Below are 16,597 nucleotides of genomic sequence, written 5' to 3' on the forward strand. Positions count from 1 at the left end.
CCTAGAGAGAGAACCTAGCGAGAGAACGTGGCAAAAGATCCTAGACAGAACATGGCGGGAGAACCTGGATAGAACTTGGCTAAAGAATCTGGCGACCGAACCTGGCTGGAGAACCTGGAGAACCTTGCAAGAGAACGTGGACACAGAACTTGGCTGGAGAACCTAGACAGAACTTGGCTACAGAATCTGGTGGGAGAACCTTGCTATGCTGATCAACTGAATGCTGCTTCTATGTCATTCCTTCTTCGCCGACTCCGTCCACACCTTTAGGGACCCCTGGACCTGCTGGGGCTGGACCCCAACACACCTCCACACAATTTTTTTAAAGTACTATTCTTTCATTCTTAACCATAATAATTTGCTAATGGGATGTATATGCCTATTGGATACTGCACAGCTTCTTAAACCTTGGAATTAGATTAGACACTACCTTATTTCCTGATCCATGTTAATTTTTACATATATTTGCTTTTTATCACAACAATTGCTGAAAACCAGCTTTGCAAATGTATCATCAAACAGAAAACCAGCTTTGCAAATGTATCATCAAACAGAATGTAACATATTATAACTTTGAAACTGCATTCTACCTCAAGCTAGTAGTTCATGCAGTATCTGACAGATATCAGTGATGACTATGTTTATCTTGAAATTTTAAAATATCCTTTGGTATCTTGTGAATTTAATCTAGCATTCAGGGACACCTCTGCTACTGTTTAGAAACTGCAGGTCTAATAGATGGGCAGCCACCTGTTTGTGAAAGTGGCTAAGGCCTTAGGAACCAGGTTTGGCCCTTAGTTGGAGGTAAAATTTTAATGTGACAAGGGATCATTTAAAAAAATATTTTTTTTATTTATTTATTTATTTATTTATTTATTTATTTATTTATTTTTACTATTATTTTTAATCCTCACCCGAGGATATTTTTTCTTTTTTAAATATATATTTTATTGATTTTTTACAGAGAGGAAGGGAGAGAGATAGAGAGTCAGAAACATCAATGAGAGAGAAACATTGATCAGCCGCCTCCTGCACACCTCCTACTGGGGATGTGCCTGCCTGCAACCAAGGTACATGCCCTTGACCGGAATCGAACCTGGGACCTTTCAGTCCGCAGGCTGATGCTCTATCCACTGAGCCAAACTGGTTACGGCAGCGAGGATATTTTTTTCTATTGATTTTTAGAGAGTGGAAAGGAGAGACGAGGGGGGGGAGGGGAGAGAGAGAGAGAGAGAGAGAGAAACATCGACATGAGAGAGAGACATTGATTGGTTGCCTCCTACACATGCCTCTATTGGGGCTGGGGAACCTGCAACCGAGGTATGTGCCCTTGACCAGAAATTGAGCCCAGGACCCTTTTGTCCAGGGGCCAACGCTCTAACTACTGAGAAACCCACCAGGGCAGTACTGCTGTAGTTTTATTATCACCAGTCAGCTATGAGTTAGGTCACAGACATCTGTAATTTCTTAGGGAACTCCTGGGAGGGTTTAATTTACTATTGATTTTCAGGCTTCTTACTGTAGGGTTCCCTGCTAAAATGTCAACTTACAGGTTTTTCAGTCTGTTTTGTGGGAAAAGGCACTATTCTTAATCCTGTGGGGTCTTTCCCTGGCTTTGGGTAATTTCTCACACATATAAGCTGATCAGTATTTTGCCAAATACTTCAAAGGGAAATCCTTTGAAGATCTCCAGGGTTCTCGCTCTGAATAGCTCCCTTCTTTAGTACTATGTAATAACCAAATTACCCTGGTATATTCTTTGTAGAAAAAAATTTAAACTACTTAATAGTTATAATATCATTCGATTTTTCTGTTTATTCTTGAGATATTTTTTTATCTTTTTAAGAATTTGCTTATTCGTCTTATATTTCAAATTGATTCACAGTAACTCATATATTTTCACACCTATCGAATCTATGCTTATATTCCTTTTATCATTCTTATATATAATATTTATGCCTTCTCTTGTTTATTTCTGGATCAATCTCATCCATTTTTAATCCTATTACTTCTTTAGAAACTCAGAATAGTTTGATTACTTTCCTGCTGCTAAAAACACTAATAAAAAATTAAATCCAGAGTCAAATAGGGAGGAGAAATGAAGTCTTGAATAAATGGAACTGTGTTAAACATTAAAAGATACCCATCCTGGGGTGTTAACTGAACCTATGTGGTATTATTTCACAATATATGTAAATCAAACCATCATGCCGTACTCCTTAAACTTAAAAAATTTAATTATCAGAAATTCCAATAAAATACATAAGCATAAGAAAAGATACCCAGTCTGTACTACTGAGGAAGCTCTCAAAAATTTTGTGCATAAAAATCACTTGGAGTGCTTGTTTAAAATGCAGATTATAAGGCACCACCACCAGAAGTTCTATATCAGTAGTCTCGGCTAGAGTCCCGCAGTTTTCAATTTTAATAAGCATCCAGCTGATTCTGAAGTATGTGATTGGAAGACTACACTTTGAGAAACATGTTCTAATTTATACTACAGTCAAAAGATAAAGGCTTTTAAAATCCTCCAATGCCTAGTCCCCAGGCCGAATCTATCATATCTGTAGCTTTGTCATCCACAATTTCCCTCACCTTCACCTAACCCTCAACTAAGCCTCTGCATAAGGCTTGCACACTTATCTTCTGCTGAGGCAACATTTTATAATTGTCTCTAGAACTGTTTTTTAAATTTCTAGTCTTACCAAACACCCAAGGTTAGCCTCAGGGCACCATCAGATTCTAACAAATCTGTACTAATTCCTGGATCAGCAAGTCACCTGGGTTCTTGGTTCAAACTCCACAAATGGAGCAGGCTTGGATAGCAGATTATAGAAGACCACATCTCATAGTGAAACCAGGACTCTGGGGAACTCCCCCATCTTAGCTGGAGAAGTTTCTTCACTGATAACTGAACTTGATTAGATCAGTGAGTTAGCCCGGCATGGGGAAGAGGCCATAGGACACCTAGACCTTCTTGTGACATCTGAGAAACCCTCTATGGCTCATGCTGGCACCAAATCTAAACACCCTCTTACTGATCTTCTTGCCTTAACTGCTGTTGGGCAGGCCTGCAGATTCCCCTTTATGTCAAGTCTCGGCAGAATCACTGCTGCACTGATGATTTTTTGCAGGGCATCACTGGCAAGAAGGTATAAAAGTATACTATTAGATGCCATGTTCCTGCTCCCCAACAACTGTGGATCTCCTTCCATACAGTTCAGTGTTCTGGAGCAGACCAACTTGGTGTCTCCATATGCATGTGAAGGATCTTTGTTCATATATTCAAGGATCTTGAAGCTCTGATTGAGATTCTTTTTCTTCAATGGATAGGAACTGTCACAGTAAAAGGATAGGTTTGCTGTTAAGGACATTTAATATCTGAAGAGAGGATTAGTTGAACAAATACTTAAATTTTCTCCTAACTTTTGTAGACAAATCATAGAATAGAATTATTAAGTGTTAGCTTTGGATGGGCCTTTGGAAGTCATTTGAAGCAATCTCCCACTAAAAGATCCAGATAAGGAAGCTGAATTCCAGAAATGTTAGATGTTTTATCAAAGATCATACTGCTGTTTGATGACTGTAATATGAATATAAATATGTGATTGTTCATAATATGAACACTAAGTTATGGGTCTGATGGACCAGGAGCTGGCAGATTAATTACTAATAGCCACAGAACAGTGGCTCTGCAGGGTAAATTGTGTCTAACTAATAAAGCTTTATCTTTATGTTTCAGGTCTAAAAATGGCAAATTGTGTTGAGAACATAGGTAAGATATGCTTCAAAGTATTATCTCTGTAATGGGAATTTTATCAGTGTTATTTCTCACAGGTACAGGTCAGAGCCATCTGACCAAACTGTCATGCTGTCAGCCATCTTTCATTTCTCAAGGCAAAATTGTGCTACTGCTACTACCTTTTAGCAGTGGGGAGTCCAGGAGTCTCTGCTGGTGGCATCCCTCCCCTATCCACACCCACAGCCTTGCCTGTGGCTCTTCTGTCAAACTTCATTTATCTTGGGCATGTAGTACCATTCCACTCTCACCCTAATCTATCCTTACAGGAGTGTAAGGACTCCTGAATGCCCCTACTTGACTCCTACTTGACAGAGCTAGACTTATAACCCTATGTTTTGATATTTTAGGAAATAACTTTTGGGATACTAATGAAGGAATAGAGTGACTATGGCTCAAGGTGAGAGCTGGAGGATCGGAATGTCAATGCAGTCTGTCTCTGCTTCCTCAGGGAAAGATAGGAGGATGTAACAAAAGATAATCCTCCTTAGAGGATCATGGGAAAGCTTTGGGTAGGTAAACAGGAATTCTAAGAATATTTAAGAATAGCATTATCAGATAGGCCCAACAGATTTGAATCAAAGTTGCCAGAAAATACCTTGGGCTGATGCATGCATTGAGTAGAATTTTTTGAAAATTTCCTTATTAAAAAGTTTTTAGCTGTCTTTCCTGTCTAGTTTTTCTATGAATTCTTCTTCATGTAATTAAAATGAATCCGCACCCATTTGTTTTTAAGACTGATACTTTTATAGTTCTCATCTCACCATATTTTGTATGTATCTTAAAATATAAACCAACTCAGATTTTTATCATTAATAAACCTGACATTAATGTCTGAGCATAGTACTATATAATGAAAACATGTTTGTATTTCAGAATATTTTCTACCCATCTATGTTGCCAGCCCTGGTAAGTATGCTCTCATGTTTAAAAATAATCCTTATATGGATATTTAGTAGCTCTTTCTTATTTAACAAATTCAATTCTTAGCTGAAGAAAAAGAGTATTTTGCAGATATGAAGGAGTAACTTGGCAGATATAGGCGGGGGAGGGGGCGGGGGGGGGGAAAGACTCTATTCTGGGGAAATTTGCCTCTCTGTAAATGAGAGGGTTGGCACTCTAGAGAGCTGAACAATATGGAAACATTCTAGGAGATAAGGTTGGTGAGACCTGAGGAGTTAGTCAGTCTTGAGAGACCTGAGGGTCTGTATTCAGTCATTGAGATTAACCTGAGATACCATTTAGCTGAAAGTAGAAAAGTCAGTCATTTGCACCTTTCAAATATGCTGTTTGGTATCATTTGACTAAAATATCTGGGTGATTAGGTGTTTTTCTCCCCTGAGTTTCCTAGTGATATGGCCCAAATCACTTCTGTGCACTTAAGTTTTTTATTATGTATTTGGCCCATGTAGCTACAATAAGATTTTCTTTATTGAAGAGAAAAAGGTATCTGGCCTTTCCTTAGGTATGCAATTTACTTGATGTTTTGGGAAATAATTTCCTGTACTGATGTGAAGCATATAATGCACCTGAGGACTTGCTTGGCAACACTTCTTATTGGCCCATTGCAGCCAAAATTTTTACTAGTCACTTCACAGGGACCTTAGCTAACTCTTCCAGACAGACATTTTTCTAGCTCATTCAGATCCCCCAGGATTTTCTTTAAAAAAACAAACAAACATTTTTATTGATTTCAAAGAGAGTAAGGCAGAGGGAGAGAGAAATAGAAACATCAATGAGAGAGAATCATCAATCAGCTGCCTCCTGCACGCCCCCTACTGGGGATTGAGCCTGCAACCTGGGCATGTGCCCTGACCAAGAATTGAACCCTGATCTCCTGGTTCATGGGTCTGTGCTCAACCACTGAGCCGCACCATCCAGGTGTGATGGTTTTTCTTGAGGTGCCAGAGGAAGGTTCCAGTCCAATTAGCCAAGGTGCATTTAGACTCTGATTTGACACTTAAATTTACCAAATGGTTCTTTATGGCCATATTACCTGAAAATAATTTTGTTATAACTATAGTAACTTCCAATGATTTTATTCTATCGTTAAAATGGAAAGTTTCTTTTTGTAACTTAGGTGATAAAAAACAGAAGCTTGAAGACCCTGGTAAGACATTTTCATAAACTCTGGGTTTCACATTTGCAAGACATCTCCTTAGGGATGGGAGCGGATGGGAGCAGATGGGCATGGCATGGTAAGGAACAGTAGGAAGAGAACTAGTTTAGCTTACTAGGTATATCAGAGACCTTCCTGAGTTTCGGATAGGCTTCTTTACAAAGATGACACAGCAGCTCTCTTTATGTCTCTTATCTAATAGTCTTTAGATCATCCCAGTAGAGAAGTTGAAGAAGTAGTTGAGAACATATTATTTTCTGCTTTATGCTAGCAGTTACATGGATAGAGGGAGGTGTGACTAATTATTCCACAAACTCTTTATGACCTAGGATGTTGGGCAGGGGCATTAAAAATGGCTTTATTTTTTTCTGACGTAAAAATTATGATTTTGTATATTTATTTCTGCTTCCAGCAATCTAACAGGTGCTGTTAGCTATATCTGTTTTGATTATTTAGTATATTCCCAAGTTTTTTTTAAGTGATAGTATTCAAATGTTCTCAAGAGTGCTGAGATAGGAACACTCTCATAAATTACTGGTGAGATTTTAAATTGGAACTTTTCTGAAAGACAGTTTGATAGTATGTATTACTAGCTTTAAAAATGTTCATACCTTTTAACCTAGTTATAACACTTTTAGATATTTGTCCCAAGGAAATCATCATAAAGATTTGTGTATAAAATGTGTACAAAAACATTTACATAGTGTTATGGTAGTCGAAATTTATAAATAACCTTAGTGTCCAACAGGTGGGCAATATTAAATACAATTATATCCATATTATGAAACACTAACCTTAAAAATTGCTTTTTAAACATATTTTAAGAATATGAAAAAGTGCTTGTATACAGTGGCAAATAAAAATCTATAATAATAAAAGGGTAATATGCTAATTAGACCAGACGTCCTTCTGGGCATCATTCAGGACATCCTTCTGGATAAAGCCAGGGCCAGAGTGAAGCCCGGGTCCCGGGTGCCTGCCTGCTGGCGGCTGGAGGGAAGTTGCTCAGGTCCTGGGTGCCGGAGGGAAGCTCGGGTCCCGGGTGCTGGAGGGAAGCCGGTGCCAGCAGCGGGGGAAGGAAGGTCTACTCTTGCACGAATTTTCGTGCATCGGGCCTCTAGTAGGATATAAAATGGCATGTAGAGGCTAATACCAGTTTTATTAAAAAATGTGAAAAAGTACAAATTTCCAATTATAAGATAAATAAGTACTGGGGATGTAATGTCCAACTCCTGTATTTGACAGTTCCTAAGGGAGTGGATCCCAAAAGTTCTCACCACAAGGGAAAAAAAGTTTTTTTTTGTATCTGATTTTTTCTTTTTCTGTATGAGATGACAGATGTTAATTAAGCTTATTGTGGTAATCATTGCACAATATATGTAAGTTAAATCATGATGTTACCTTAAACTTATATAATGCTGTGTGTCAGTTACATCTCAATAATACAGGAAAATATGCTAAAAATATATATTTTTAAAGGGCTGAAGATGGGGATGTATACATAGCAAAAAGACTGAAAGGAAATATACCAAAAAATGTTAAGAATGAGTAACTGAGATTTAGGAGTAAGAGTAATTTTTAATATTTTATAAATGATCTGTAATTATAATGTATGACTTATATAATCAATAAATTTTATTTTTTAAAAATACATCGTGACACATGTAGGTTGGAAGTCTTTGGCCTGAATCTAAAAAATTAAAAATCAACAGGAGCTTAATCTGGGAGAGATCCTGGGTTTACTGGCCATTATTCTGATCAGAAGTCAGTCAGGTTCCAGTGGGTTAAATCTTCTCTCCTTTACTCTGTCCCCTGCCATCTCTCAAATCTTTTGAGCTTTCCATAAATAGCCATGTAAATATAAGTTAAATTAATTTTCAAACCAAGTGCATTTCCACTAAATGGTTCCCATTCTCATCTTTAGGAATGAAAAGCCAGGAGTCTACTGTCTTACCTGGTAGGTAAACTTTTTACTTACTTTTTGAGGCTAGCTACAAGGGTGGGAGCGGACACAAGAACCCCTAGGACTAAGAGCATTATGGACTTGAAGAGTTTGGAAAATGAGTTAAGCCAGAACAGAGGGACTCCATTTATTGAGTGCTTATTATATTTCATGCAGTGTACTAAGCACTTTCATGATATATTTCCTTTAATCATCACTTACTACAAACCTGCAAGGTAAGGATTTCCTTTTCGTAAATAGGAATTAAAGGTCAGAGGGATTAAGAAGGCTGAGCAATCATAGAGCTAATAACTATAATGACAATAGAACCAAACGAAGAAGAGTCTTATACCTAGTACTATTTCATTTTAAAGCTGATGTACTAGGACTGCCTTATGAAGATAAGTTGGAGACATACAAGTCAGATCACGAAGTTCTTGAAGTTCAAGTTAAGGAGTTTGGGCTTTGTCCAGTTAGAGAATGAAGAGCCATTGAAAGGTGTTTTTGTTGTTACTGTTTTCTTTTCCCTTTTTTAAAGGGCTGGAGTTGGGGGACGTATAGAAAAAAGGAAGAATTAACAATGCAAGATAATTGATTAACAGTAACCAATATTCATTGATATTTTTAGGTGTGAAGAACCATGAACCCATCCAAATGCCTGGTAAGACAGATTTCACTCTCTGAGCCCAAGTATGAGCTGACAGGATTCCCCTTGGCATCAAAGAGAATATTGTCATGAAACTATTGTTATTCATTAATATTTCCTTTACAGCTACCTGCCAGTCATTCTACAAAGACTTAGCTGGGGAAGAGAGTAGAGAAAGTACCTTTATCCCTGTTCCTGGAGCAGGAATCTTAGCTCCCTTGGAGGGATCGCTGAAGGGCAAGGCTGCAGGGACTTGGATGCATGCAGTCTAGCATCTTCCAGGTTCTAAAGCTAAAGTTACTCAATAGGAACTTCACACAAAAGCTGATTGTTAGTGCTCTCCTTTCATAGAGATAGACTCAGTGAGGTGCGATGGCAGAAGGCTCCTCTAAGCTTAGTGTGGATTTGCACAGTGAGGGTTCATGTAGCCAAAACTTTTAAATAAGAAGCCAGGAACTACAGTGCAGTGAGACTATTGACACTTGTATCTCATTGGACAAGACTTTGGAAATTGTATTCACTGGAGCAAACTGCAAGTTTCTTTTTCATTTAGGAATGAATGTTTCTTTTTCATTTAGGAATAAAAATGTCAGAACCTTTCCATTACCTGGTAAGCAAGGGTAGGCATGTCAGAGAGGAATGTGCCAATTCGGGTACATAACTGTCAACATTAGACATGCAGGGAAACCCAAGTACTTTGCACAGGATCACACAAGTGAGTGAAGGCCCCAAGTCTCTTAACTTATGACCAAGTACACATTCCGTAAGGTTTGCCGTTTTTTAAGTATATTTTTCCAGTATATTTACCATGGAAGATTTAACCTACCATGAAGACATAACCATTTCATGGATATTTAAAATGTTTGAGGTTGCCACTGAGGGCAAGGCCATGAAGGGACCTTGAGTTTCTGTGGCCAGAGAAAATTAACAGTGACTCCTGTCAGGTTCCTGAGAAGGGCTTCAGAATGTAGGCTTACAGGGAAGGCAAAAATAAAAAAGTAAATTTTCCTGAGACAAGAAGTAAATAACATAAATGGACATAACATGTAACCAGAGAGCTGTGGACAGTAATAACACTTCTCTATGCCTCAGAATTGTCAAACCTGGCTAACACTTGCCGTGTTTACCTTATGGGGGTATCTGAAAAGACTGTAAAAACACAAAATCTCAGGGTGTAAGTCCCTATCCATTAAGGAATTTTTTAAAAAAAATAGTTTTTTTGGCATTCACTGAATTGCATCCATCTACACTCTGCCTTGCCTAATATTGCTGTCTGTGGAAACTTCATGCTGTGTACAGAACCAGAATATTCATAGTTAATTACCCAAAGTACAGACAGAGGCCTAGAGATAACCCTCCTAATTTTTACCTGCCACATGTGGTTGTGGGACCAGCCTGTTCCACATCTCCACTCCTTCAATCAGTGTCAAAGTGGCTTCTTTAATTCCCTAGTTGTAGGACTTCATTCAGCCAGATGTCAGGCGGTTCTGAATAATGGTTGTTCTGTAGTTTTGTCCTAATTTTGATGTGGTTGTGGGAGGATTCAAGCACTGTGTTTATTACCTATGCTGCCATCTGGACCAGAAGTCTCTTCTAGGGAACTTTATATAATTTCACTTTTCTGCACCTCTCCTGCCACAATCGGTACAATGAAGAAAACTTCTGTCTCCCAGGATTGATTAAAGTCCTAATGAGACAAAGTACTGGCAAATGAATAGTTTTAAATAGTAGTAAATGGTAGCTGTCTTTATTATCTGAAAATCTTTTCTCATTTAGGAATAAAAGTGGTAAAACCAGATAAAAACTAATAATACATTTTTTATTGGGAGTGGAGCAAAGGGGTTTTGAGTCCTTTACTGTAAGCATTTAGTTAGGTTAATCGTTATCTCCCGAGGGGTCCCAGACTGTGAGAACACCTGAGCTGTATAGCTTCTGACATGCCAGTCTACAAGGAATAGGTTTGCAGGGATTGTTTTGTATTGTGCCCTCTCCTGGAAAGCTGTGTGTAGTGCATGCTTTTTTGTTGTTAAAACCTTTATACTGAATCTCATTTAATCTAAGATAAATACTGTTTTTGCCATTTCAGAGATGAGGACATGAGATATAGGAAGGTTAAGGAATCTGTTAAAGGGTAGAGACAACCAGGACTCAAACTTTTCAAGTTTTGTTCACTTTCTGTCACACAACACTTGTCTTTCACCCAGATTTAGTTATCTACACTAATAAAAGAGAAACATGGTAATTGGCGTACGACCGCTACCCTTCCCATTGGCTAATCAGCGTATCCTTATGCAAATTAACTGTCAGCCAAGATGGCGGCTGGCAGCCAGGCAGCTGGAAGCGAACATGAGGCTTGCTTCCTCCAGGGACTGCAGACTCCAACGTTCCCCGCCTCACTTGCCGGACTCTCAACTGCAACTCTAAGCAACTATTACTATGTTGCAAATAAGAAGCTAAACAAAACCGGCTGTCAGTCAGCCCCAGACCGCAACACTGTATCGATGTTTTCAGCAGCGAGGCCTCAGAGCTAAAGCTGGCCCAGAATAAAAAAAGAAAAAAAGAAAACAAGGAGCGGTTGGGAGCTTTTAGTCAACTGCCAGCGGGAAAACAGCCCTCAGCCCCTCAGCCAGCCTGGCCAGGCACCCCAGTGGGGACCCCCACCCTGATCCAGGACACCCTTCAGGGCAAACCAGCCAGCCCCCACCCATGCACCAGGCCTCTATCCTATATAGTAAAAGGGTAATATGCCTCCCGGCACCGGGATCAGCGGAGCAGCGAGGCTCCCGGCACTGGGATCAGCGTGACAGGGGGCAGCGCCCAAACCCCCTGATCAGCCCTGCTCTGTGCCTGATAGGGGGGGAGCTCCCCAATCCCCCGATTGCCCTGCGGCTCTGTGGGTGACAGGGTGCAGCGCACCAACCCCCTGATCGGCCCTGCTCTGTGTGTGACAGGGTAGAACCATAACCTCTCCATCGGCCCTGCCCTGAGTGTGACAGTGGCGGTGCCCCAACCCCCTGATCGGCCCTGCTCTGTGGGTAATAGAGGGTGGTGCCCCAACCCCCCTCCACGGGCCTTGCTCTGTGTGTGACAGGGTAGAGCCATAACCTCCCCATTGGCCCTGCCCTGAGTGTGACAGGGTGCAGCGCCCCAACCCCTTGATCCGCCCTGCTCTGTGTGTGACAGGGGGCGGTGCCCCAGCTCCCCTATTGGCCTTACTCTGTGAGTGACAGGGGGGAGCTCCTCAACCCCCTGATGGGCCCTGCTCTGTGCATGACAGGGGGGAGCTCCCCAACCCCCTGATTGACCCTGCTCTGTGAGTGACAGGGAGCAGCGCCCCAACCCCCTGATGGGCCCTGCTCTGTGAGTGACAGGGGGCAGCGCCCCAACCCCCTGATCGGCCCTGCTCTGTGCGTGACAGGGGGTGGCACCGCAACCTCCCCATCAACCCTGCCTTGAGTGTAACGGGGCGGTGCCCCAACCCCCCAGTCAGTCTACCCTGAGCATGACTGAGGGTGGCATTGCAACCTCCCGATCCGCCCTGCTCTGTGCATGATGGGACGGCACCCCAACTCCCCAATCGGCCCTGCTCTGAGCCTGACCAGGGGCTGCACTTAGGGATTGGGCCTGCCCTCTGCCACCCGGGAGCAGGCCTAAGCCAGCAGGTCGTTATCTCCCGAGGGGTCCCAGACTGTGAGAGGACACAGGCCAGGCTGGGGGACCCCCCCCACCCCGAGTGCACAAATTTTTGTGCACCGGGCCTCTAGTAAAAAATATTCATCTATCCTGGGCTTCTAGAATTGGCTTCAAAGTTTTCAGAATATGGCAATATTCATATTTAAGTGCTAGGCACACACTTAGAGGTAGTATAGCATAGTAAAGAGGAGTAGAGGCTTTGAAATTACTACCACTGATTACCTCTGATTTTGTTTTGAGGAACATCTGTATAACATGGAAAACTATATCTACCTTCTAGGTCTATAAGAAATAAAGGTGGCAATATACATAAAGCGTTTGTACAATGAGTGACATATAGTATTAATACTGCATTTGGGAATTGAAATTCAGTATATTAAAAAAAGCACTTTTTATAATCAAAATTTTAATCATTTTTTTAATGGAAACACTTCCTTGGTAAAAAAAAAAAAAAAATCCAGAGTGCAAGTGAGTAACTATTAAAACCTTCCCCCAGGCTCACACAAATCTCTAAACCTAATACCCTGCTCCTCAGGCCCATTCCCAGGAATAAGCAAGTTTGCTTAATCATTTAATCAGCTTTTTCTCTCTGGATAAATAGGTTTACAATGCAATTAACTCAAAATCTGTTTATATTTTAGAATATAAAAGTCAAGAAGACATCAACAATCCTAGTAAGAAATATCTCATTTCCTTAGCTGATAAATGTTTAATCTACAATACAGAAAAAGTGAGAAATTTATTTTTTTCTTAAAGGGACAGTTTCAAGAACTTAAGGCATCATAACAATATAATGTCATGTCCAAATGCTTATGTGTGTGTATATGGTGGGGCACCTTGACGATTCTCAAGCAGTTTTTACCATGTATAGAGACTATTGTTTACAGCAGTTGTTCTCAACCTTGTCAACTCAATTCTCTCATTTTCTGACAAATATTTTATAAAGCCCTTATACTATCCTGAAATAAGATTCATAGATAAGGAGACCTACCTTTACCCATTAAAAAAATATCCTAACTATAATTTATAACAAAATTATGTGCATTTTAATATGTAAATGCCTAGATTATATTAGAAGACATTATGCAGTAGACAGATGATTGTATTTCCTTATGCAAATAAATTTGGATTTAAGAGAAGACTGAAGCTACTCTGTGACTATAAGAAGATGAAAGTGAAGAAATACAGTGGGTCCTGGATAGATCTGTTTATGAAAACTAAAAATATTTTGTTTATATGTAAAACTGACTTTAAGTTCTGGTTTTTTAACTAATAGGTTTTTAATTAATTATAAATAGGTTTTTAACTAATGTATATTTCTAGCAGTGCATTTGAAATTTGTATAGGTCGATTTTTCTTGGTGCAAAACTAGCCCTTTACTTCTACTCCACCCTTGTGGCAATCAAAAAATATCCTGACAGCCCAGCCAGTGTGGCTCAATGGTTGAGAGTCTACCCATGAACCAGGAGGTCATGGTTCTATTTCCATCGGGGCATATACCTGGATTTTGGACTTGATCCCCAGTAGGGGGCATGCAGGAAGCAAATCAATGATTCTCTCTCATCATTGATGTTTTTATCCCTCTCTCTCTTCCTTCCTCTCTGAAATAAATAAATAACATTAAAAAACAAACAAACAAAAACCCTGAAAAATTTCTAACTGTCTCTTAGAGGGCAGTGCTGCCCCCTTGAGAACCACTGCTCTATAGTAACAAACTAATGCATGAATTCATCTGCCTGCAATCTGTGTACATGTAATTGCATGTCTGTAATTATGGTAATTGACAAAATGAGTTGAAAGCTTTTATAAAATTTACTGTTTCTTGCCTCACTTACAAAACCTGAGTGGTGATTCCATTTGGATACTTCTAGTCAATCCTCGCTTGTACAGTCTAAGCCAAAACACAGCCAGAAGTCAGGTATCTGAGCTAAGGGTAGTATCAAACAGATCCTGAGATGGGTGGACTCCACTGTTCCTCTCCACTAGTGTAGATGAACGGGAAGCAGTTTTCTCCAAAGCAGAAAACTGTACTGGTATGTATGAGGGGGGCATTTTTAATTTTTTAATGAGCTTGCAGGGCTTAGTATTTTAAAATGCAGCTTTATTCAATTTTATATTGGTAGCTGTCAGTATATGCATATAAAATATACTTTACTTGAAATAGAAAAGACACAAAATTAACCTAACCTTGCCTATGTATGCAAAAAATGAAAAAATTGCTAATTCTAGAGAACTTGAATAAAAATTATCTTGTCTATATAAATATTATATTATGGTATTATTCTGTATGTACAACTGTAAACCTACTTTTGCCCCACCCTTTATATGAAAATATAGCCTGAAATCTGTAATGAGTGATATTTATTTGAAAATTGTTCCTGGTTGGAAGTATTTCAAGTTAGTTTCTAACTCAACTTGAATGTCTGTTTACATATTCAGGATATATGGAATAGGTGGGTGAACTTGATGACACGTGTCAATGACTATGTGTTCTCGTTAACAGCTCCAGCTCCAGCTCCAGCTCCAGCTCCAGTTCCACGTCCCAAAACCCATCCCTCTGCATCCTCTGGCAAAATGCTCCTTCCATCGTTTGGGGCATTCATCATTTTAATCAGTGCTTCTATATATCTCTTTGTTAGTCTTTAGTCAGCTATATTCTTTATGTTAAGTACACTACAGGGATCCCACAGGAAATGATCAAAAGGAATGTTATATTTTTCACTTGTTGGCCAAAGTCAGTTGATAAAATGAGAACTGTATATGTTATTCACTTTTCAAATTCAGAAAGTTTGTCCAGTTATGTTGTAGAATCATTTTCACTTATTTGTATATTAATCTTATTGCAAAAACCTTATTTCTGGTTGAATTCAATAAAAGACAAGATTATTAGATATAATTTCAGAATTGCCAATACTAAAATATCCAATGTTAGTGGTTAACATGATTTTAATCAATAAGAATTTTTTCAGGGGTGTGGGGTGGATTTTTTCTTATTTTCAATTATAGTTTATATTCAATATTCTGTATATTCGTTTCAGGTGTACAGCATAGTGGTTAGACAATAGTATACTTTAAAAAGTGGTCCCCTCCATATTCAAGTATCCACCTGGCCCCTTACATAAAATCAGATGGTATGCCTTTCTGACTTATTTCACTTAGCATAATGCACTGTAGGTCATCATGCTGTTGCAAAACTGAATTTTAAAGATGTTCTACTCATCCTTAAAGGATTAGACTTTTCACTTCAAATAGTATGATCCCCCAAAATATGAACTTTATATTTCTGTAAACACAAGTTTACCAAGTATTTCACATACATAGTGCCTAATTTGAATCTCATTAAAACAGGAAGGTAGACAGTACTTTTTATGTATGCTAAATAAGCAAAGGAAAATGAGGTTATACAGTATACTACCATTTTCCTCAGGGTATTGTGGTGGTATACTAGAGACTGATTTAGGCCAGGGGCTTTGGTAACTGACAGTTATTTACATGTTGCCAATGTTTCAAAAAGGATTTCAAAGATACAAAAGAAAAAAACACTACATAAAATTTAAACTGTTAGGGGTTCAATGTGCTTTAATTCCACCATGTAACTCTCTTCCTGTTCAGAATTTTTAGTCTACCCACAAGAACCATTAGTCAGTTGCAGACTAAACACAGAACTTCTGTAAATTGCGTTAGAAAACACTTCAAGCAGAGGCCAAAGTGGGCCTTGTCTCCTATTCACCTAAATCTAGAACTTGGTTATGTACAGATCAAGTCATATCTAACCAGCTACATGAACAAGGACCACAGGTCAGCCTTACACATGCATGTCACCAGTAAGTCAACTGCCTTTGAGTGTGTGTCTGTCTTTAAAAGGCAGGCTCTAGGCCCATCTAGGGGTATTGATCTTGCAAAATTAGGAACCTAACTATCAGAACACGAAAAAAATGAAAGACTAGAGAAGTGAGCTTGGTGTGTGTGAGTAGTGATTTGTTCTTCATGGAATGTGGCTCAATGAGGAACAATTCTCATCAGATCAACAACTCTTCCTTCAGTAAGAGGGTGTGCAAAGGGACAGATACCTTCTAATGAGGAGGATGTGGCTACGTGGACGAGAAGGATGGAAGTACCTATCTTCTGGTCCAAGGAGAAAAAAATTTATTTCCTAACGTTGGATTGTAACAACAAGTTAGGAAAGTATGATGAAAGAGGGTGGTATATAGAGTGTAACAAGTTTGCATGCCATAATCTTGGCAAAGTGGCTGCAGACTACTAGTAACTAACTTGGAAATAAAACAATCAGTTTTAAAGTTCTCAGTCTCCTATACAATTGTTACCCTAATCTGCAGCTGGACTGAAATTCCTATAGTGGGATTTCAGAGGATGGCTTCTTGGTATACATTCCTCACT

The 16,597-nt window shown here is 39.4% G+C and overlaps 1 protein-coding gene across 3 annotated transcripts in view; it reads left to right on the top strand.

Moving 5' to 3' along the window:
* Positions 1 to 16,497, top strand: part of ART3 (ADP-ribosyltransferase 3) — a 52,661-nt gene extending 36,164 nt beyond the window's left edge. For 2 of the 3 annotated variants that reach the window (XM_006103522.3, XM_006103519.3), the window contains exons 4-10: positions 3,743 to 3,775; positions 4,676 to 4,708; positions 5,880 to 5,909; positions 7,843 to 7,875; positions 8,489 to 8,521; positions 12,841 to 12,873; positions 14,703 to 16,497. In XM_006103522.3, the coding sequence (XP_006103584.1) occupies positions 3,743 to 3,775; positions 4,676 to 4,708; positions 5,880 to 5,909; positions 7,843 to 7,875; positions 8,489 to 8,521; positions 12,841 to 12,873; positions 14,703 to 14,845 (338 nt within the window). In that variant the 3' untranslated portion in view covers positions 14,846 to 16,497. The remainder of the gene's footprint in view (positions 1 to 3,742; positions 3,776 to 4,675; positions 4,709 to 5,879; positions 5,910 to 7,842; positions 7,876 to 8,488; positions 8,522 to 12,840; positions 12,874 to 14,702) is intronic. The other variant, XM_006103524.3, reaches the window with a different exon arrangement.
* Positions 16,498 to 16,597: the final 100 nt, after the last annotated feature.

The sequence above is a fragment of the Myotis lucifugus genome, unplaced genomic scaffold (genome assembly GCF_000147115.1).
Source record: "Myotis lucifugus unplaced genomic scaffold, Myoluc2.0 scaffold_487, whole genome shotgun sequence".
Lineage (NCBI taxonomy): Eukaryota > Metazoa > Chordata > Mammalia > Chiroptera > Vespertilionidae > Myotis > Myotis lucifugus.